The sequence below is a fragment of the Talpa occidentalis genome, unplaced genomic scaffold, assembly GCF_014898055.3.
Source record: "Talpa occidentalis isolate TD23 unplaced genomic scaffold, MPIMG_talOcc4v2.1 talOcc4.14, whole genome shotgun sequence".
Classification (NCBI taxonomy): Eukaryota; Metazoa; Chordata; class Mammalia; order Eulipotyphla; family Talpidae; genus Talpa; species Talpa occidentalis.
The window spans coordinates 11,022,018-11,044,921 of NW_023601433.1; the positions used below are offsets into that span (position 1 = coordinate 11,022,018).

General features: G+C 40.7%; 1 protein-coding gene across 4 annotated transcripts in view; it reads right to left on the reverse strand.

Moving 5' to 3' along the window:
• TTC23 (tetratricopeptide repeat domain 23) overlaps positions 1 to 21,940 on the reverse strand; it is a 61,845-nt gene extending 39,905 nt beyond the window's left edge. Inside the window, exons 1-5 of one of the 4 annotated variants that reach the window (XM_037510057.2) lie at positions 21,722 to 21,940; positions 12,963 to 13,162; positions 10,823 to 10,946; positions 9,196 to 9,346; positions 8,891 to 9,016 (exon numbers count right to left, since the gene is read on the reverse strand). In XM_037510057.2, the coding sequence (XP_037365954.1) occupies positions 8,891 to 9,016; positions 9,196 to 9,346; positions 10,823 to 10,946; positions 12,963 to 13,142 (581 nt within the window). In that variant the 5' untranslated portion in view covers positions 13,143 to 13,162; positions 21,722 to 21,940. The other 3 variants (XM_037510055.2, XM_037510058.2, XM_037510056.2) reach the window with 3 other exon arrangements.
• Between the last annotated feature and the right edge of the window lie 964 nt (positions 21,941 to 22,904).

Genomic DNA, 22,904 nt, shown 5'->3' on the forward strand with positions numbered 1-22,904 from the left:
TATATATATATGAAAGTTTACCTAAGTATTCTTTAAAATAGTGGAAAAGTACAAAAGCACTTAAAATACAATAGGTGATTGTCCAAGTAGGTGATAATCCTTACTTCAGAATGTCACATAGCTATTAAAGTTAATGTTGATCCATATTTATCAAAAAAAGTATGCTCACTATATATTTTTTCTTTTCTTTTCTTTTTTTAAAGATTTATTTATTTATACAAGAATCAGAGTACAGACCAGATGCGCGGGAGGGTGAGAGGATTCACCAGAGACAGAGCGGGGAACAGAACAGGTAGACTGACTGAAATGCACTGCTGAGGGAAGCAGCGGGCGAGACAGGAGAGGTCTGCTGCACCATGTAGGATTCTCGCCGGCTGGCTGGGATCGAACCCACACTGAAGAGTCTGCGGACAGCTTCACAATGCGGCGCTCTACCACCTGCGCCACGAGGGAGGCCCTGCTCACTATATATTTTTCAATGAAAAGGGCAGATTACAAAAATACTTCACATAACACCGCATGCATGTGAATATTTTATATCTGATGTACACACACACATATGTAAAGAGATATCTAAAAGCTGGCCCCTAAAATGTTAGTGACAGTTATGAGTGTGAGTGATTTTATTTTTCTTATTTATGTTTTCTAAGTTTTTAAAATTTTCTTCTATTAAAACTCTATTGATTTTACTCCAAAATATTTGCTAGGATTATGAGAAGTTTTTTCTTGTGTAGAAAAATGTCGTGTACAAAATTCATAAATTGTCATTTGCAAATAACAAAGCTGGTCATTACCAGAGCTGCTCTTCCACTTGTGTCTATGAAAACCACTGGCTCTAAACAGGTTTGGGGGCAATCCTTCCTTTTTCCCTCCACCCCAGAATCTTTATTACAAAAAGGCCTTACAATTCTCAAATTATCCATGGGTAAAATTGAGACATTACACGAGAAAACAACTAAGAGATCACAAAACATGGACCTTGTTTTCAACTCAATCATTGGATATTTTTGACAGTCATTGCGCTACAATAAATATCAAAGGGATTGACTGATAGAGGTAAAGGTACTTTTCAGATCTGTGGTTCAGATGGCCATAATGAAATAAAATTCTCACTAAGTAGGTTATGAACTGGAATACCTTCTATTATTGTTTTTTTAAAAAAGGTCTAAAACACAGAGGAGAGGTCAGGGATAGATATGCTTCTAGACCAAGTAGAGTTGTAGCTCACATCAACTCTAATCTTGGAAAGGGAAAAATTAATAGGGGACCTAGTAATACCGGATTGGCCTTCTGATTCTTATTTAGCTTAGAAGGCAGTGGGTAATGCTTAGCTTTGTAAGTATCATATTTTATTTTCGAAGAGAAAACCTGCTTGTATCTCTGGTGATAGAGACTTTGAAACATATGGTTGGTAATAAACCACTTAGCCAAAGAAGAGATTTCTGGTAGGCACAGATTAAATTGAAAACAGGGGTCAGCAAACTTTGGCCTAGGGGCCAAATCTACTCACTGTCAATCTTTGTAAATAATAAAGTTTATTGGCACACTGCCACATCCTCTGGTGACTTGCAAAGGTAGGGTAGAGGAGAGGCCAATAGGTACCACATAGCCCACAGGGCATAAAATACTTACTGTCTGGACCTTAACCGAAAAAGTTTAATCATCTCTGGTCTAGAATCTAAAGAAAGTCACATATTTCAGATTTTTTTCCCCATCTAATTTATCCTGAACAGCGCCATAGATATTTGAGCAGAGGAAAAAAGTATTCATCTTCCTTTCTTGCATTCATAAATGATGCAGTGTGCCAAGGAAGGAAAGAATAGGTCCCTTGTCTCCAAAGCAGCTAATAGTCATGGAAGAGTAAAAAAGCCAAAAAAAAAAAAAAAAAAAGCCAAGATGACTTCAGATGGGCAAAAGCTTTAAAAGGCAGCAATATTCAAAGCTTAGTGATCAAGCTCACAAATGAGAAGAAATAGAAAAGCAGACAAGGCACGTGCTAATTCATTATGTCAACAATTCTTACTTTCCCGAAATGGAACATGCAAGAAAAGTATCTGGGGGTTTGTAATGGTGGACACCAAGGGCAACTTGTAGGTATCTAATAGCACTCTCAGCCCAGAGAACAGCCTAGCACTCTGAGTTAGCATCATGCCACCTTTTCAGGTATTAAAAAATCATCCTCCCACTACCTGACTCTCAGAGACTGTCTAGACAAGACCAGGATGAGAGGAAGGGTCATCATCCCAAGTGCACAGCAGGAGCAGGTTGTATATCTCCGGATACACAGCCTCCAGCAAGAACAAAACTCCTCTGGACCCTGGCTTCCCAATCTAATCACTGGGGTCCAAACCGGTGCTTGTGAGAAACAGGTAAGGTGCCCACAAGTGCTTGGCAAAGGAGACCATGCCATCCAGGTTGGCATCAAATACCTACATAGAATCAAGCCTCTTAACTCCTTGCCCTCCCAACTTGTGGCTTATATGGGACTGAACAGCAAAGTCTTTAAAAAGCCAGCTTCAGGGCCTCCCTGGTGGCACAAGGGGTTAAGCATAGCACTATGAAGCTATCTGCAAGCTCTGTAGCATGAGTTCAATCCCCGGCCAGGTAGTTACCCACATGGCCAGCAGACCTCTCCTGTCTCACCCACTGCTCCCCTCAGCAGCGTCAGATCAGTCTGCCCGTTCTGCTCCCCACTCTGTCTCTGGTGAATCCTCTCACCCCCCACAGTTCTTGTATGCATAAATAAATAAATAAATCTTTTTTTTAAGCCAGTTTCACAAAGATACAGACATATCAAGCTTTCAAATATGAAAATTATACTGTGTTGTTATGGCAAGACACAGACACATTCAGGGGAATGAAAAATACCAACTTCAGGATAATCATGGCTGGTAATGTGTGGAGAAGAAAGCAGGCTTGGGAAGAACACATAACAGGCTACCATTTATGTGAAATGTTCTGCATTGTAGACTTGGTATTGTGTACACTGGTATTTACACGCAATATCTATACTTTTATAAGCCTGGGATATTTTAAAAGATGAACAGATACAACACTATTGTTTACTGTGTACAGGGCACTTTCCACCCCTTACCCTTTGAAGTCGCTGTTGCCAGCAATTCCAGGGCCTGGAACTAACAGCACAGCCCGGAGTGGAGGCAGTCAAGCTAATGCAACCCACAATGAGGCTTGTGGAGCTCAATGAGAGTCCACTATTCACATAAAAGGAAAGAAAATAGAAAATAAAATTACTTTAGCTTCATGATATATTTAATAAAAAAGGAATTGAGGGGGCACTATATCAGGAAATAACTCAATTATAGTCTTACCTCCATCTCTAACTCACTTAAAGCATCAGCCAATTTCAGGTAATCTTGTCTGTCTCCATTTGCTCATATGTAATGTTTGAGAGAGCAACATTTTCCCGTTTCTATTTCTATCTACCTGCCGGGAACACTTGGAGGTTTCCTTCTAGGAAATCCTGTTTGTGGAACATTAGCAGACACCCCAGACAGAGAATTTTGAACAACAGAATGTGGCAGTATATTAATTGGGCAGGTCCACAATTTAAACTAAAGCATTTTGCATTAAATTAAAACATACCTACAGTAGTTCCATAGCGCACATGACAAGACACTCATTTCAGATGAGTTTTAGAAACTGTGACGGGGACAGACATGGAAGGCAGGCCGGCAGAATAATTATTTGCAGTTGTTTAAAGGGAATGTGTATTATGAGGATAGAGGGTTAGAAAGGGAAAGACAAAAATAAAGCTTTAGGGGAATAAAGAAATAGAAAGTGGAAAAGTAAATAAAATCACCTGTGTCATGTGATTTTCTATTTCCCCAGATTTAAGACAACTATTTTTTTTAGATTGCATTTTGTGTAAGTCAAGAGCATCTCTTCAGTCACTGGGATAGTGAATAGGAAGAGAGTCAAAAACAAAGCAAAGCATTATTGTAGCACTATTTACAATAGGTAAAACCTGGAAACAACCCAAATGCCCAAAAATAGATGACTGGATCAAGAAGATGTGGCATATATACACAATGGAATATTATTCAGCAATTAAAAAAGATAAACTCATGCCATTTGCAGCAACGTGGATGGAGCTAGAAGGAATTATGCTCAGTAAAATAAGCCAGAAGGAAAAAGAAAAATATCGGATAGTTTCACTTATAGCAGGAATATAGGGGAACCCAATAAGACATCAGTGTAAAATAATAATAACAGGACAAAACTCAACAAAGCAAAAATGGACAATTATAAATCAGAGACATCCTGCAGGGGAGGAGGAGGGAGAGGAATCAGAGGGAGGGAGGGAGGAGCACAGGGGACTGAGGTGATAGTGCACGGGTGCCTTGGGGAAGGAAACTCTACGGGGACTACACCTGAGGGGGTGGGGGGGTAGCAAATATTTTTTTAAAATGAACAACGATGTAAAAAAATTAATTTATTAAAAAAAGCAAAACAAAAACAAATCACAATCAAATGATTTCCTTCTTTGATAACTAGGCATAAAGCATCCCAGGCACATGGCGCCATGGAGGAACGGACAGGGGAAACACCCCTTCAGGAGGAGAGCAGGGCATTTCCCGGGAGCAGGAACAGGACAAGCAGGACTTGGAACACATGAGCATTTCTCAGGGTCTTTATGCACAGCACATAGTGCAGAGAGAGTGACTCTAAAGAAACACATCTACGGCTCCCGAGTGGTGCAGGGGTTAAGTCTCAGCGCTGTCAAGCTATCACCAGCCACTGCAGCATGAGTTCGATCCCCAGCCTGGGAGCTGACCCACATGGCACAGCAGTCCTCTCCTGTCTTGCCCGCTGCTCCCCTCAGCAGTGTATTTCAGTCAGTCTGCCTGTTCTGTTCCCCGCTCTGTCTCCAGTGAATCCTCTCACCCCCCACACCTCTGACCTAGACCCCAACTCTTGTATGCATAAATAAAAAGAAATCTATAAAAAGAAAAATAAACACATCTACATGAGCAGACATTAAGGACCTGCAGGTGTTAGAATAAACTAAAACATAAAATAAACCTGAATCCAGAAATCAACAGTTTAATTTGGAGATAATGGGTTGGACCAATTTAGGGTGGATTGTAAGCTATAAAAGCAAAGGCTATTATTACTGAAGTTTCAAAAATTCTTGGTAAAAGCCACCGGGTGTGCTTTCTGGAGAAGCATGTGCTAAGTGCAGTCCCACAACCTCAACAAGGGGGGGACAGCCATACACACACACACACACACACGCACGCACGCACGCACACACACACGCACGATGTCCCACTGGCCCTGGTTTTCTCTACCCCTCCCCAGGAAGGGTTGGCTGAGGGAGAAACTTTCCCCATTTCCTTTCCTGTCTGGAAATCTTGCATTAAAATTACTTTCCAAATCTCATGACTATGACAGATCAAGAGAAAGTGAGACAAAGAAACAAATTTCAAGTTTTAAAAAATAAGCATAGGAGATGATGTTTTAGCCTGGGTGGTTCATGAGAGCAATGACAAAAAAATAAAATGCTTAGCACTCTCTAGTCAGAGGAAAGGATACAGAGCAGCCCTAAGTATGGACTCTGAGCCTACGATATAAGCACGCACTTAAACATCAACTCGTGTCTGGAATGGAACTGCAGACAGGAAAATGCTCCACTGGGTGGTAATGATATGACTGCTTTTTAAAAAAGGGTCTACCATGTACCCCATGCCCGAATGTGGGGTCCATTTAGTCATCACAGCAACCCCCTGCCGGCCTATTGTTCCCACCTGGACAGGACAGGAACGCACCAGGCCTGCCTTCTTCTGACGGCTGGGAAGGCTAAGTGCACGCTGATTGACTCCAAAGGCCACCCCATCAGCAACACACCTCCCGTTCTTAGAAATACCTGGAAGATGGCCTGATGTGCTAAGGAGTGTTTATATCACAGACACATTTGAGAGCTCATTCTGCGTGGCCAGGCTCACTGGGGGCTGCAGAAGACACCAAAGGTCACAGAGAGCTCTGTGTGTGTGTGTGTGTGTGTGTGTGTATACATATCACCATGGTGTGTGCCTGTGTGTGTATAAAGATACCATCTGTCGCTGGGGACCTGTCAATCAGTACCCAGGATAGAAAATCATTTAGCACTAGGGAAACGTTTACCCATTTTTGTTAGTGATTTTTTAAAATAAAGCCACAACTGCCCACAAAAAGGTTTGGATTCACTCTCCACCATTAATAAGCAAGTTAGTGGATGAAGTGGCTCTGGGGCAGGGAGATAGGTAGAAGGCACAGGCTCAGCCAGGAATGGGAGACACAGGGCATGAGTCACCCTTGCTTGCTTATCTGTCAGCTGAAGGAGAAAAGAACTGGTCTGGCCTGATGGGTACCATAAAAGGCGAGGCAGAGGGAGGAAGAGGATGCACCAAAGATCCCCTTTTAAGAGAAACAAATCCCACAAGCGTTGCCTGAGCAATTAGCCTGGCCTTCCAGCTCTCAGACCTGGCAAAAGAAAAGGCCCTTGTGGTTGTGAGTGTAACTACAGATGCACAAAACCAAAGCCCGGTGACTTCCTAAAGCACATGGGTCTGGGCAAAATAGTCACACTTTAAAGAAGAAACAAGAGCAAAGTGATTGAATGAAAACCCCGCAGTTCGGTCAGGCAAGTTCCAGTGACTACTTCACTGTGTAGAATCAGGAAGCAAAGAAGTAGTAAAGTTTTCAACAATTCTGCTAAAGGCAAAAGTAACTGTTGGGAGAGCCTGGAATGTAACTTACATGCTTGGATATGGAGCGCAGATGTGTACGAGGCCCGCCATCTGCTGGCAAGGTTTGGTACTGCTGATTTGGAAAGCTCAGAAGAGCTGATTCTGGCCAAGGATAATTTACTCTCTTATGTAGCAACACTGAACAACATGAGGTATTAGTAACACCGGTCAGATCTCAGCAGCTGTAACAAATATCAGACCTTCAACCTCTGACTTGTATATTTCCTGTCTTACAATGCAGGTCTCCGTTAGCTTGGAAAGTGGCATGCTGCCTGAGGATGTTCCTGGCAGTGCCACATGGGAGCCGGGAGCTGGGGCCAGCTGACTGTGCATCACTACCAGGCACGTGTGGTAAGTGTGTTCTGGGGAGCATTGCTAAATGGAGAAAAGTAAGAAACGGGGTGAGACATATCCAAGTTTATACAAACTTGGGGCCTCCTTAGGGGCCTCCCTGGTGGTACAAGGCGTTAAGACACAACGTTTGAAGCTATCCACAGCCACTGCAGCACGAGTTCGATGCCCGGCCAGGGAGCTACCCACATGGCGCAGCAGACCTCTCCTGACTTGCCTGCTGCTCCCCTCAGCAGTGTATTTTGGTCGATCTGCCTGTTCTGTTCCCCACTCTGTCTCTGGTGAATCCTCTCACCCCCCTACACCTCTGGTCTGTACCCCAGTTCTTGTATGCGTAAATAAATAAATCTTTTTCCAAAAAAATTCTTACAAACTTAAAATACTTTTTAAAAGTATATGAAACAATGCTGTTTATTATTCAGAAATATATATTCAAACACATAAATTATCATTCAAATAGGTATCTCTGATGTGCAGAGGGCAGAATGAAAGTGAGGATCAGAGATGAAAGGAAAAAATCAATTTCACAAAGCATATCAAGGGTTCTGTATGGACGAACGAACGATCAGTATTTCAAGTCCAAATAACCTCCAGGCAAAACACAAATGAACAAGGGTAGACGTATGCAAAATGTATTACAAAAACAAGAGTCAAACTTGGTCATTCCCAGCTCCAGCCATGTGCAGGCACCAGGTGTTCTCAGGGCCCTTTCCTTCTTAAACAGATCCCACTGGGTCTCTGAGCTCTCCTGGGAACCAGCCTCTGCCTGCAGTCTGGTTAGTTAGAATTCTTCCAGCTGTGAATAAGGGTCTCTATGGAGGTCAGCTGGGGATTCGCTGCTTCTTCTAGAATAGCCTTTTTCTGCTCTCTTCCTATGAACCCCCTCCTTCCAAAGAGTGAGCATGCTCTGTCACCCCAATGTTTTGTGGAATTGGCTTGGGGTTGGGCTTTGGGAAAGGAAGAAGTGTGCTGACCACCCAAGGCTCGTCCTTTGCATCCCACCCCCCAGGCTCCAGCATCCAGTTGGACTTATTTGGTGACATGGGACGAGGGTGGGAGGAACAAAAACAAATCTCTCACCATCGTGAACTTAGATATCTGAAATCTTTCTACTTTGAGGACCTAATCATAAAATCAATGTATTGAAGTATTTAGATTCAGAGAGCTGAGGATAAAAGGGAGAGAGTGAGGAAGAGCACAGAGGCGGGGGGCGGGGGGCCGGGCACGGAGAGCAGGAAGATAGAAAGTCAAGAGAACGATGCCCAGAACTCAAGGACCAGGCTGGCTGAGAGCCACACATCTAGCAGGTGTGTGTCACCCACATGTCTGTCTTGACAGTGGCAACTCCAATATGCCCATGGTCCTCTTTTATTTACTTTTGTTTTTTTTTTCAAAGATTTATTTATTTATGCATACAAGAACTGGGGTACAGGCCAGAGGTGTGGGAGGTAAGAGGATTCACCAGAGACAGAGTGGGGAACAGAACAGGCAGATTGACAGAAATACACTGCTGAGGGGAGCAGCGGGCGAGTCAGGAGAGGTCTGCTGTGCCATGTGGGTTTCTCTCTGGCCGGGAATAGAACCCACACCGCTTAGGCTACAGACAGCTTCATAGCGCTGCATTCAACCCCTTGCACCACCAGGGAGGCCCCTTATTTACTTTTGGACAATGACCATAGAGAAGCAATGGACAGAGAATCATGGAGAAGCTCTCCTGCCTGAATACTGATTCTTTTGGCAAAGAACCTCCAGTCATCCTACATTCAAAAAGTGTGAGACTTGAAACTTACTGTGCAAATGACAATTTGATCCGCGCTTGAATTTCTACCCATTCTTCCTTTATAATCCGTCCACATTGTAGTAGCTCCTTTGAGAGTCTCTCTGCTTTTGTCAAATTCTCTGAGGCGTCTTTAAATCTGAGTTGTGTTCAAGAAACTTTCTGCTGAGCTCTAGATTCTGGGACTCCCATTCCTGGACATCCTTGGCTCACATACCTCCCAAGCCCTCCTTGAGCTATCAGTGTTTGATTTTGTCTTGAGAATTAAATATAAATACTATGTACTTCTATTTGTAAAAATGAGAGGCAAAAGGATACTTCTGGAGGGAGAGTAAGGCTCTCCCCATGGTGTGGAACAGCTCGATGGAACACTTGAAGACATCTGTATCATCGTTATAGGGGGGCGCAATGGAGTTGGTGAGGATTTCTTTGGCCATTTCTGCATGTTTTTTTGCCTGCAGTGACATCCCTGTGGGGAAAGAAGAGGAGGTCTCAGTTTCTTTTTATTTCAGTTGGGCAGGGATGGATAATCTATGGCTAAGGAATCTGACAAGGTGGCCTTCGTGTCCTGTCAAGTGGCACATGGAGATGTCTGGGCCACGCAGAACACTGTCATGACTATGAAAACCAAGGAAAGGGGACTCCCTGGTGGTACAGGGGTTAAAGACAGCCCTATCAAGCCATCTCCAGCCACTGCAGCATGAGTTTGATCCCCGGTGAGGGAGCAACCCACATGGTGCAGCAGACCTCTCCTGGCTCACCCCCTGCTCCCTCAGCAGTGTATCTCAATCAGTCTGCCTGTGACAGTAATCTGAATGGCATGAGTGAGTTTTCTACTCCCTCATCTATAATCCTAACTTCACAGAGTTATTTTAACATACTACAAGTAGAGTGACATCTACAAAAACCCGATAGTCCCTATTCCAATAAGGTGATGGACTAACATGCTACACGCTCTTATTCCTACATGGGAACAGATCACTATACAGCAAAATGGAACAAACAGAAAGTGAATGCCAAGAGTGAATTCCCAGGATGCCGGGGCCCTTCCTTCCATGGGTTTATTGCTTTGTGGTGAGGGTGACACTGGGGATCACCAGTCAGGTTTCTGGACTTTTTGCTAACCCCATCCTACTTCCCCACACCGACACCTCCTTCCACACCCCCTTCCACCCACAACCATACACTCCGGTATTATGTTCCTCATCATATGGAATCGTATCTCAAACCTCTAGAAAAGTTGTCAAATGGGAAGCGCTAGTTCTATATCTGTAAAACAGGAAAAAATATATAATTTCTGATGGAGAACATTTGGGGTATGTTCTTCCCATGGGAATTCTTACAAGATTTTGTCTTTTTTTAAGTACACACTTAATCAACCTGCCCAAAATGTATTGGTGCTGATGATGCATTCAGAAGTAAGAAAGGCCCAGAGGACTGTATTTCAACACTGGTCCAGTCCCTCGTGGAACTTGAAAATCTACAGGAGGCAGTGTGGGTTGGGGTTCAAAAACATGGGTTCTAAGGCCCTGAATGAACTCTCCAAATCACCATGTACCCTGAAGGCTTTAGCTTCCTTCACTGTGAAGGGGGATGATGATGTGACACACCTCCCAGGACCGTGACGAAGGGGGAGGGAGATGACACATGGGAAATAGTTGACGTGGTATCTTAGTAAATAGCAGCTGTGGCTTTTACTTTAAATTGAGAGGGAAAAGACTGTCATGCAGAAAAGGGAGCAGGTTATTGGCCAAAAACATCATTTGAAGCTGCAGATGCCAGGACACTGGACCAGTGTCCTGGCATCCGAAACCCTGGTCTGAGCCTTAGATAAACTACCTATTAACAGTGTGATCTGGGGCAAGCTGATTCAACTCAGTCTTGCTATTTCCTATGAATCTAGGAAACCAAAGGACTGATCCTTCTCAATCTGAGGGGAGCTCACCTTTCAGCTGGAGGTAGCCTTGAGCCAGATTAACATGAGCCTCTGCTAGTTTCCAGTGCGAGTCGCCATAGCAGATCCTTGTCAGCGCCATGCAGCGCACGAGCTCCTGGATGGCCTCTTTGAACTGCAGGGAAGAGAACACGGGCTCACCTGTAGGACAGCTGAGGGCCCCATGTCAGGACAAAATCAACCTTTATCCACGCAGTATCTATTAACTGAATGGCTATTTATGCGACTATGTGCTAGATGTGGTTTAAGCACTTCGAATACATCAGAGAACAATACGACAAAGATCTGCTCTCTCGGGAGGGTGAAACGGACAATAAACATAAGAAATAAGTACAATGCGTAGCACAGTAGAAGGTGAGACGCGTAATGGAATAAAAGTAAAAAGGAAAAGCACAGCACACAGTCTTAGGGAATCATCCCATGAAATGATTTTAGTAATTTAGTATTTAGTGATTACAAATACTTAGTAATTATGAAGGGAAGAACAGTAATTCCAGGGTGAAAACTGAGCATTTTCACTAAATGATCAAGTTAGCATTGTAGTGACAAGGATGCACAAGCAGGGTCCTAGGTGATGTCTTTGGGATTCCTGCCCCAAAAGCATAAAATGGAGCTGACTGTGAGGAAACGCATGAAATGTTTTAGTCCCATTGTAGATGCAGCCAGGAGAAGTTAGCTTTTCACATGTGTTAAATGCCTCAGGGCATTAGGAATTCATTCTCTTGCAAGATTCTGGTTGAGAAAGTTGGGAAGTGTGTACATGCCCTCTGGCTCGCTCTAGTCTCTCCATCCCTGTCACCGCCAGGTCCCACTGATTCACATTTCCAGCTCCCTGTCCAAAGATCTCAGCATCTGTACTGCCTCTGTTGTAGCTCGGCCCTCATAATTTCTTGCCAGGAGTATTGCAAATATCCTCTAAGCTGGCTCCCTCCTCCAATTTGGCTCGCTTCTCATCCATCTTCCTACATGGCTAGCCAGACCTGAGTGATCATTCCAGAAGCTCAAACTTGCTCATGGCACTCTCCTGTTTATTCTCCTTGGGTGATCTCCAGGGCCTGGAGGAGAAAATCAGACCCTCTTCCAAGGTGTTAAAAATCCTCAAGACCTCAAACTGTCCATAATCCAACCTCATTTATTGCCCGATGTCACTAACAACTGAATCACAGACAGCTTCTGGTGTTCCCCAAATAGATTGCATACCCTAAGACCCTTGGCATTGGCTCCTGTCCATCTGCTACCTCTGTCCAGAGCACAGTTGTCCTGTCCCTCGCAGAGTCAACTCCCAGGCACCAGTATCAGTCAGTGTTTACTAACCGATGGTTGTAGGTCTTAGGGTTTAGGTCAAACCTACAACCAGCCAGTCCAACACTCTATCAAGTAACTGCCATCCCCACAGGCTTCCCTCAATTGCCGTGGTCCCACCAACCTCAGGTTCATTTCCCAGCCCTCCTTCCCTCACTGCCTCTATATCACCTCAGCCTGTGTCCATTATAGAACTTACCATGCTGACCACCAATATCTGCCTCCCATCTATTCTCCAAGCCAAACCAGGAGCCCCTCTAAGGCCAAGGCGGAGGCTTTCCCACAGGTGCCCCCAGTACCTGCAAGCCCCCCGGCACATAGTCGATATTTGGGAAATGAATGAATGGACAAATAGGGTAAGAGATATAAGAAATGGCAGAGAAATGAATATTTAATGAACAAGTCAATGAGTAAAATTTTGGAGGAGAGAATGAAAAGAAGTAGGCAGAAAACAAGGAGATAAAGAGCATCCTCTGAAAGCTCCATGACAGCAGAAGCTTCATCTGCTTTGTGCTGTATTCCAGGACAGGAGCCTGGTGCACAGGATGAGCTCGTAAGTGTTGACTGATGGATGGGAAGTGGCTGTTTTAGGTTAAACCCTGCTACAGCCAGTCCAGCACACCTCTGGCAGAGGCCAGGGCACACTGGCTTATCTGTGTGTGCATTCATTCAGCAAATATCACATAGGCTGTGCCTGGAGGGAAGCCCCAGTGCTGCACCCAGTGGCTCTTCCACTCTGCCTCATACACAGTGCCTGAGCCCAGGCTATGACTGAAACTGTCCTACTTATCGAGTTACCAATGCAGTATAGAAAAGCAAGGCTTCTTACTTTGTGGTTGCTCGACAAGGCCTTCACTTTCTCTTCACAGAGGTGAAGTTTCTCTCCAGGAGGCTGGAACAGGGCCGTCAGAGGCAGCTTGTTTGAGATCTTCTTTCCAGGCGTTATGCTGACAGCAGCAACAACTTCATCTAGGTGGTTGGATATGTGGGTTTCCTGGGATTCGTGCATATTTTTATATACATTGTCCTCTAATTTTGAAATAAAAAAGTATTAAATAATAATTTCTGGGGTTACTTTAAGAAATATACATTTCCCATAGAGACTGAGGCTAGGATCTAGGACAATTTTGACATTCTACCCAAGATTTCTTGGAGATTAGTGGCAGTCTATCAAAAAAAATGCTGGTGGCTAATATAGATTTGTTTGTAAAACTTTTAGGATGCTTTCCAGTTTTAACTAAACAGAATATTCTTTGTTTATTTAAATTATATACACACACAATATTCTCCACAGTAGGAATCAGCTGAACCCAAACAGTTCTCAAAGGTCCTGAACTAAATCAACAGAATCTCAGAACCCCAAATGACCTTGAGGGAGGAAAAACAAATATTGTTCTTAAACTTTCACCTCTGCCCAAGACAAAGTAACATGAAGCAGATTTACTTGCTTAAAATAATCCAATAACTAACAAGAAAACCAAAACAAATCCAAAAAAATAATTCAAACAAAAACGTTATGAAGGTGATTTTCAAAAAATAGGACATCAGACAAGAAGACAGTGATTCCTGAGAGACTGAAACATTTAAAAAGTGAGTCCCATGATTGCCTAGCTGATTGTTTTGAGAAAGTGTCAGGGATAGAGTACAGGGGAGGGACCCAAAAATTATCTAGTAGATGACTTGTTAGAAACTGACAAACATTTTCTAAAGTTTCTATAAAAATGTTAAGCATCCAAAACAACTTTGTAAAAGAAGAACAAAGTAACAGGTCTAACACAAGTGTTTATCAAGATTTAAAAAACTATGGCAATCAAGGCAGTTTGGTTATTGCTGGCAATTTAGACAAACAGATCAATGGACTTCAAATATATAAACAAATGATTGTTGAGAAAGTTGCAAAGGCAACTTTTACAGAAAGGATAACCTGCTCAACAAAAATGGTTCTGGGACAACATGTAACATAAAAATGAAACAATTTAAAAGTCATTTATTCATATCACACACCATATACAACAATTAACAAAATAGAACTTATACCTCTAAAAGAAAATCTTTGTTACCCTGAGATAGGCAAATATTTTCTAGATATGACATTAAAAACCATTATAAACTGGACTTCCTCAAAATTAAACATTTCTGCCCTTCCTAAAACCCCATGAAAAGAATGTGAAGACGAGTCACTAGTTGGGGGAAAATATTTGCAAAACACGTATCTAATAAACGACTTGTATCTTGAGTATAAAGAGAACTCTCCAAACTCAGTAAGAAAAACAGGTAAAATATTTAAACAGTTGTATCTTGATACATCAAAGAAGATATATCAATGATAAATAGACACATGAAAAGTTGCTCAACCTTATTAGTAAGAAAATACAAATTAGGGGCCTCCCTGGTGGCGCAAGGGGTTAAGACACAGCATTATGAATTATCCATAGCCACTGCAGCATGAGTTCGATCTCCATGAGTTCAATCCCCGGCCAGGGAAGTAACCCACTTGGCACAGCAGACCTCTCCTTTCTCACCCGCTGCTCCCCTCAGCAGTGTATATCAGTCAGTCTGCCTGTTCTGTTCCCTACTGTAGCTCTGGTGAATCCTCTCACCCCCCAGACCTCTGGCCTGAACCCCAGTTCTTATATGCATAAATAAATAAATCTTTAAAAAAAAAAAAGAAAAGAAAATATAAATTAAAACCACAAAGAGATATCACTCATACCAATTAGAATAACTAAAATTAAAAAGACTGACTGTTACAAGTATTGGTGAAACTGTTGGGTAGTTTCTTAATAAGTTAAATATGCACCTACTACACGATCCAACCATTTCAATCCCAGGTATTTATTGAAGAGAAATGAAAGATTATGTCTACACAAAGACTTATACACAAATGGTCTTAAGAGGTTTACTTTTAATAGCCCAAAACTAGAAATAACCCAGCTGTTCATCAATATAGGTAAATGAATAAACAAACTGTGATATAGCTAGGCAATAAAATACTACTCATTGATAAAAAGGGACATAATATGCTGCAATATGAATGAATCTCAAAATAGTTGTGCTGAGTGATAGACTCCAGCCAAAAGAGAGCACTACAGTCTTAAAAGTAATCATATATTTTTATAATCAGAAAATGCAACACTATCAACATATATAACTATACTTTCTTATCTTATGAGCTGAAAATTTTAAAGCTACATAAAGTAATATCCTCTGCAATATTTGCTATTCTGGGCCTCTGAACCTAGTGTTAAATCTTAAAATTTGTTTTTTTTTTTTCTTTTTTGACTAAAGTGTAAAAAGTGGTTTGAGTCTTAATACTGAATTCTTAACACAGAGATTATCACAGAACATTTACAGGCTGGATCTAATTTGTACACACTTTAAAAAAATTTTTTTGGACAGTTTTAAAAAAGGCATTAATTTAAGATTAGAAGTTTCACTTGTACGGAAAAGTCTAGCTTTCTGGACTTGTGGCTTCGTCTGAAAAGTCAGAATACCCACAACACTGGGTCTGTCTCCACAGTTAACAATGGCGGGAGGGGTTGCTCTTTCAAAATGAAAGGCTGACATGAAGGGATGTGATTTTCCTGGTCCACGCCACTCATCACTCATTTCCTCAATTTAATCTAATCTAAAACATCATTGATTAGAAGCTATATCACTATTTGATAGCCTCTAAGAAAGAAATAGCACTGCCATTAAACTATGGCTTGCCAGGATCCAAAACCTCCATTCCCATTTCAGAGATAATTAAATAGCAAAATGTGCATCCCTGAATCAATGAAATGAGACATGTTATCTGCCTGGCTCCTGGAAATATTTTAATAAATGGCTTTGTTTTAAATAAGTGCCTATTTCATTGTATGCTGTAAAGCCTTCAGTATAAAAACACACCCTTCAGTTCACTTACTTGGAGCTACACACTTATCATCAGCCACTTTTCTTTTCTTTGTAATAGCCATAGCTGGGATTTAATTTATCATTAGAAATCAAGCCACCAACATAGGCTACCCTCTCCCTGCCAGCCTACAGTTCAGCTTCCCAAGTCTATCAGTGCCCACAACTGCCAGTTAGACATACCCAAACGACCAATGCTATTCCTTCTGCCAGACCTGACCAGCAGAACGCTGAAGCACATGATAAGCTCCAGTTCAAAGTGAGAGAAAGTGGTGGACAGTGGGTTCTCAGCCTTCCATTTCCAAAAGGTGATGTTCAAACATTTAATAACTGGTAAAGCAGGAGGGCCAACCAATTGGTATCGATGGTAACTACGTGGGAGCTGGGTTCCAAAGGTCCTCTTCTGTTCCAGGTGTTGTTAACCTGTGTGTGCTGACTTGTGGGGAGATCTAGGGAGGCTGGAGGGAGGGGCAGAAGCTCTCAGGTCCAGTGGCTCTTAGGAAATAACCACCTTTATGACTAAATGAGAGTGTACAAGATAAAAAGTAACTTTGCCCATGACTAGCCTGAGACTGCGCCCCCCCCCCAAGCTGTAAAATGGAAAAATAACCCAGAAAAGTACAAACTACCAAAATTTAATGAAAAGGAAATAGGAAATGTGAAGTTGAGAAATTTAATTGGTAATTTAAAATATTTACACAAAGTTAAGCCTAGACTCAGAGGACTTCAGTTGGAGGATTCACAGTTCCATTTTAAAAATTTATTACAAGACTATAGTGATCAAAATAGTGAGGTACTAGCATAAGTATTGTCATATAGATATCTGGAGTAGAATCAAGAGTTCAGAAATAAATCCTTAGACTAACAGTTAATTTATGACAGATTGCCAAAATAATTCAATGGGGAAAGAATAGTCTTTTTATTGAATGGTGCTGGTACAACTGAACAGGCACACCCAAAGGAATAAAGTCGGACGTCTACCTCATACAACATATACAAAATTTAATTCCAGCTGAACCAAAGACCTAAAGGAAGAGCTAACACAATAAAATTCTTAGAAAATATAGAACTATAAATGAGCTTGGGTGAGGCAAAGATTCTTAGATACAACATCAAAGGCACAAGTGGTAAAAGAAAAAAATTGATAAGTTAGACTTCATTAAAATGAAAAACTTAATGTTCTTCAAAGCAAATCATTATGAAAGGTAAAGGACAACCTACATACAAAAGCAAATATTTGTAAATATATCATTTATCTAATAAAAGACTTTTATCCATATTATGTAAATAGCAAAATACATGACGAATAACCCAACTTGAAAAACAGAAAAAAATATTTGAAGATATTTTACCAAGTAAGATATATGAATGGTCAACAAACACAAGAGAAGCTCAACATCACTAGTCATTAGGATAATGAGAATCAAAACTACATAATAAGTACTTTTATACCCGCCAGTGTATGACTATCATCAAAAAGACAGACATTATTAAGTTTGGAGAAATTGAAGTCCTCATACATATACCTCAGTGTTATATGGCACACACTACTAGTAGAATATAAAATTGTATATTCACTTTTGAAAACAGTCAGGCAGTTCTTCAAAAAGCTAAACACAATTACTATGACTTCATAACTGTACTCCTATGTATATACCCACCGGAACTAAAAACATGTTTACAAAAAAACTTGCACACACAAACACTTCAAAGCAGCATTATTTATAAGAGCTATAAACTGAAAGCAATCTAATATCCATCAACTGGTGAATGGACAAATAAAATGTGTTTGTATAATGAAATATTACCTGGCAATGAACAGGGATGAAATACACACTACAACAAAACTAAATCTCAAAAACATCATGCTAATTGAAATAAGCCAGGCTTATGACTACATTTGTATTAAATGTTCAGAAAAGGCAAATCTATAGAGACAGAAAGTTTACTTATTAAGGGTTGCCTAGGCTTGGGGAGAGAATGGGAAATGCCTGCAAATGGACACAAGGTTTGTTTTTAGGGAAATGGAAATTTCCTACAACTGGAATATGGTGATGGCTGCACGACTCCATAAATTTTCTTTGAAAAATCATAAAGTTGTATCCTTAAAAAGATTGAATTGCATGGCACATAAGTCACACTTCACTAAAGCTATTAAAAAGTAGCTATGAAACCGCAATGCAATTTAATGTATAATTCTGGTTTATATACAACATACAACTGTAAGACTTTTGTAAGATAGGATAGCCAAAGATAATGTGGCAGAGACCTCAAAATCATGAAAATTATTCTTAATATTCTGGCTCTATTGGGGCCTCTCTGGTGGCACAAGGGGTTAAGATGCAACCTATGAAGCAATCCGCAGCTACTGTAGCATGAGTTCGATTCCTGGCCAGGGAGCTACCCCCAGGGCACAGCAGACCTCTCCTGTCTCGCCCACTGCTCCTCTCAGCAGTGTACTTCAGTTGATCTGCTTGTTCTGTTCCCCACTCTGTCTCTGGTGAGTCCTCTCACCCCCCACACCACTGGCCTGAACCTCAGTTCTTGTATGCATAAATAAATAAATCTTTAAAAAAATATTCTGGCTCTACAAAGAGACACATACATTAGTACTTGAAACCCAGCAAGCCTCAATATATAATAAATGTTTGCTGGATATGCAATTAACTACCTTATAGTGTAATTTTCTTTCTAACACCTCATCTACAAAATTCAGGACATTTTGTTTTAACTTAAAAAAATCTTTAAATTGGGCCTCCCCGGTGGCGCAGTGGTTGAGCACTGGGTTGCGAAGCTGCCCACAGCCTCTACAGCACCGGTTCGATCCCCGGCTGCTCCCCGGCCACCAGAGGAGGGTCCCACATGGTTCGCAGACCTCTCCTGCCGCCCACTGCTCCCCTCAGCAGTGTACTTCGGTCCTTCTGCCTGCTCTGCTCCCCGCTCTGGCTCTGGTGAATTCTCTCACCCTCCCGCGCTTCTGACTATACCCAGTGCTTGTATAAATAAATAAAAAAATAATAAATAAATAAAATAAAATAAACCTTGAAAAAAAAAATCTTTAAACTTGCTTTAACTTAAAATACTTTAAGAAATCTTTAAATAAATGAACTGTCAATATCCCCAAGGGAAAACCTGTTAACATATTAACTCATGTTACATACCCAATTAGTTTAGGAGTAGGGGTTAACAATGGACATAGCGAGTGGGGCTATCTGATCCACAGAGTCACTCAGAGACCCAGGCTCCTATATAACAATATGCATCATGGCAGATGAAAAGAAAATGGAAAACTTTGAAAAAAACAAAAGAAACTGGAAAACTTCAGATGAGTTTTTCACCACCATAGCCCAGAAGTGACGTTGGTCACTTTTATTTGCTTCCCTAATTGCAAAGAAGGCTATGTACTCTAGGAGAGTAAGAGGAATATTTGGTGAATGTTGAAATCCCTGCCATATCAGTTATCTGTAGTGCAGGACCTTGTTTCAGAGTTATTTTCCACAGCCAGAGATTCCCATCCATTTACCTAATTAAAAACCACTAATCATCAATTTAGGGTGGATGAACTTCAAATTCTTTGAAACAGTTTTGAAGCAGGAGACAAACACCCTTCTCTGTATCTACACTAGGCTAGTGTCTGGTATATAGTAGCAGATGTGGGACTGAATTTGGTTTTGGAGAAACAAGACAGGTGAAAGCCTACAGTCAATAAGAAAACCTGCTGTCCTCTCTTAGGCGTTCTTCGGGTATTAGACTGTTTTTTTTTTTTTTTCATTAAAATTCCCTCAATCTGGTTAAAGAGAACCAAGAGACATTTAAATGCTGAGTGAAAAGCAGCAAAAATTGAATCAATGTGAACAACACTTTACAGTTTTGATTGTGCCATGACCACCTCCACTCTTAATAAAATTTGTACTTATAGTGCTATAAGCTCAATGCTTTAGAAGAATACATAGAAAAGCACTGAGATTTATATTATTCAACCACAGAGGAGTAAAGCATTTGGCTAAAAATCCTCTGAAGAGGAATACACCAGTCTGTATTCTAATATTTATAGTATTTAGCCCCTTAGTTTCTGGTCTTTGCTTTCCCAGCCATCTTACATCACACTGTCAGTTTTATCTTCCTCAAATATTACTTTTGGGGCCTCCCTGGTGGTGCAAGGGATTAAGACTCAGTACTATGAAGCAATCCACAGCCACTGCAGCAGAAGTTCCATCCCTGGCCAGGGAGTTGACCCACACGGTGCAGTAGACCTCTCCTGTCTAGCCTGCTGCTCCCCTCAGCAGTATATTTCAGTAGATTCACCTTTTCTGCTCCGGACTCTTGTCTCTGATGAATCTTCTCCTCCCACCCCCACCCTGCCCCACCACCTCTGGCCTACACCCCAGCTCTTGCAGGCACAAATAAATAAATCTTTTTAAAAAATTATTTTCATAAGGTTTCTCTCCTATTCAAAACCTAAGAATAGCTCCTTGTGGCAAATGGACTCTAAGTAACTCCTCATACTTTTTATTTTAAACCAAATTCCCCAAGTGACCTTTTTGCTTCAGTTAAGAGTCAATTATTCTTTAGGATCTGAACACAAATCACCCAGTACCTGAGATTCCATATCCCCTTTTTTTAATCTACTGAAATTTCACCCATTGCTCAGGCCCAAACTAGGTCTTAAGGGGTGAAGTTTTCCCTGAATACTTCAACTTACACTGATCTGAGTTCCTGAGGCGACCATGGTTTATAACAGTCGCCTATGTATTAGAGCTGTCCAGTTATAATTTAAATGTTTTGAGCCTCATTCTCCCAGCTAAAGTATTAGCATCTGGAAGTATTGTATTTTATTATTTTAATCCCCATATATGGATTAATAAAGGCTACTCAAAAAATATCTATTGCAGACCTACTATGACTTAGGCCTTGTAGAGGCACAGATGTAATGCTAGATATGGAATTTCTTAGTTGAATTAAGATGTAAGGAATATCTAAGATGCTATACCTTGAAATTATATTGGGCTGAATCCTTAAAAAAAATAGATTGCTATTTCAAATGTAAGTTTTAATATAAGTTGTTTTTGTTTATCAGTATTTTCATGGCTCTTATATTTTAGCTTTAATAAAATTATCATTTTTGAAAATACAAATTTCTTTTTGAGAAATTATCCTTACATAAATTACTTACTGATTCTCCTTCAACATTATGTTTTGCTCAAACATTAGCACTTCTGTCTCTGGATTTCCTAATCTACAAATGTACACAAAACTTGGATCCAAAGAAGGAAGATTCTAATTTCCTCCTATCTTTTAACAGATAGCTATCATGCTAGATTTAATAATTAACACAGCAAAAAAAAAAAAAAATCCATTTCACTTAAAAATTACACTATTAGTCTTTCTAAATCCATATAAAAGCAACAACAGTAACAAGCCACAGCTTCTTAGAGGATAAAATAATCTCTCATTAATCTTATTAGCTCGTTCCCTTTACCATTCAAAAAAACACGATGTAATCTGGGAATAATATTTTTTCAAACTCACCCTAAACAGAAAAACACCCTCTGAAAACGCCTCTTTTTGCCACTCTTAGATTGTGCCTGTATATAACCTGGTTTTTCTTTGACATTTACAACTTTAAACTAGTGAAAACTCCAAAAGTTTCTTTAAACTCTCAAATCTGTGTCGTAAAATCCTTTGTCCAGTTACCTGGTAGGCTGGAGAGATTCTCGATTTCTTTTGCAAGCGATTGACAAAGTTGTCTCGGCAGCCTGCTTTGCCAGTTTGGTTCCTGCTGTATGGGTTCCGCGATTCTTTGTGCAGATTAATAAACGTGGAAAAAGTCTAAAGTAATGCAGTTCCAGACTGAATCAGAGCAGCCTTTTCCCGTAAAGCAACCTGGTACTTCATAAAACTCCAGGCAGGAGAATGATGGAGCACGCACCAATAGGGAGTGGAGAAGAGCATTTTGTCTAAGTTTGTAACCCAATCCTTGGGGGCCAGAGGTGGGAATTTTAAAAGGAGGGATGCCTTTTCCTTAGAATTTTCTTAAAGTGGTAGCGCTGCCTGTTGATGGTAAAGTTTGTCAGAGATTGCAAATCACTACAGGATTAGTGATTAAAGTAGTCCCTCCTCCCCCGTGTTTTGAGAGGCAAAATAGAAAAATTAACATTGGACTAATTTAGAGAACCTTTAAGAGTGGTCATAGAATGCCATAAACAAGACTTGTCTTCTTTTGTGTATCAAGGTCTACTGTGGTTTGGTTTGGTTCCTCCTGTATGGTTCCGTGATTCTTTGTGCAGATTACTAACCATGAAAAAGTCTACCCCAAGGGGTAGAAGTTATTTGAAAATGATTCATTTTCCATGGCCAAATAGCATGTTTAATCAATGCTTTAAAACATTTCCTTTTTTAAAGAAATGAAAACTAGGAGGATCACATTGATTCCTTAAGATACTTTTATCATTAATCCTTTTTGAGACTTCAATAATTGGGATAAGTATCATAGTTTGGGCTGATTCTTAATACGCTAAAGGTTTTTTTTTTTTTAACGCAAGCTGTAGATATTTTCATTTTAAGTCTAGCAAAAATTCCTAAGTACTATAAATTTTTAGGTATTTAGAAACCTATATAGTCTTGAAGTACCTGAGGTTTACAATGTCATATACTTTAATAACTTCTGAAGATTAGGTTTAATAAGTGGGTAACTATCAAGCATTTCATTACACATACTTGTTTTAGCATAGGCATTATTTAATGTAACTGTGCTTTCAGGATTATTTATATCTACCAGTAATTAAATAAACCAACGTAAAACTGATTATAAAAAACAAGGTTGCTTGGTAGTAAGCCACTAGAAAACTAAACATCAAGCTTCACAAAGAATAGCAGT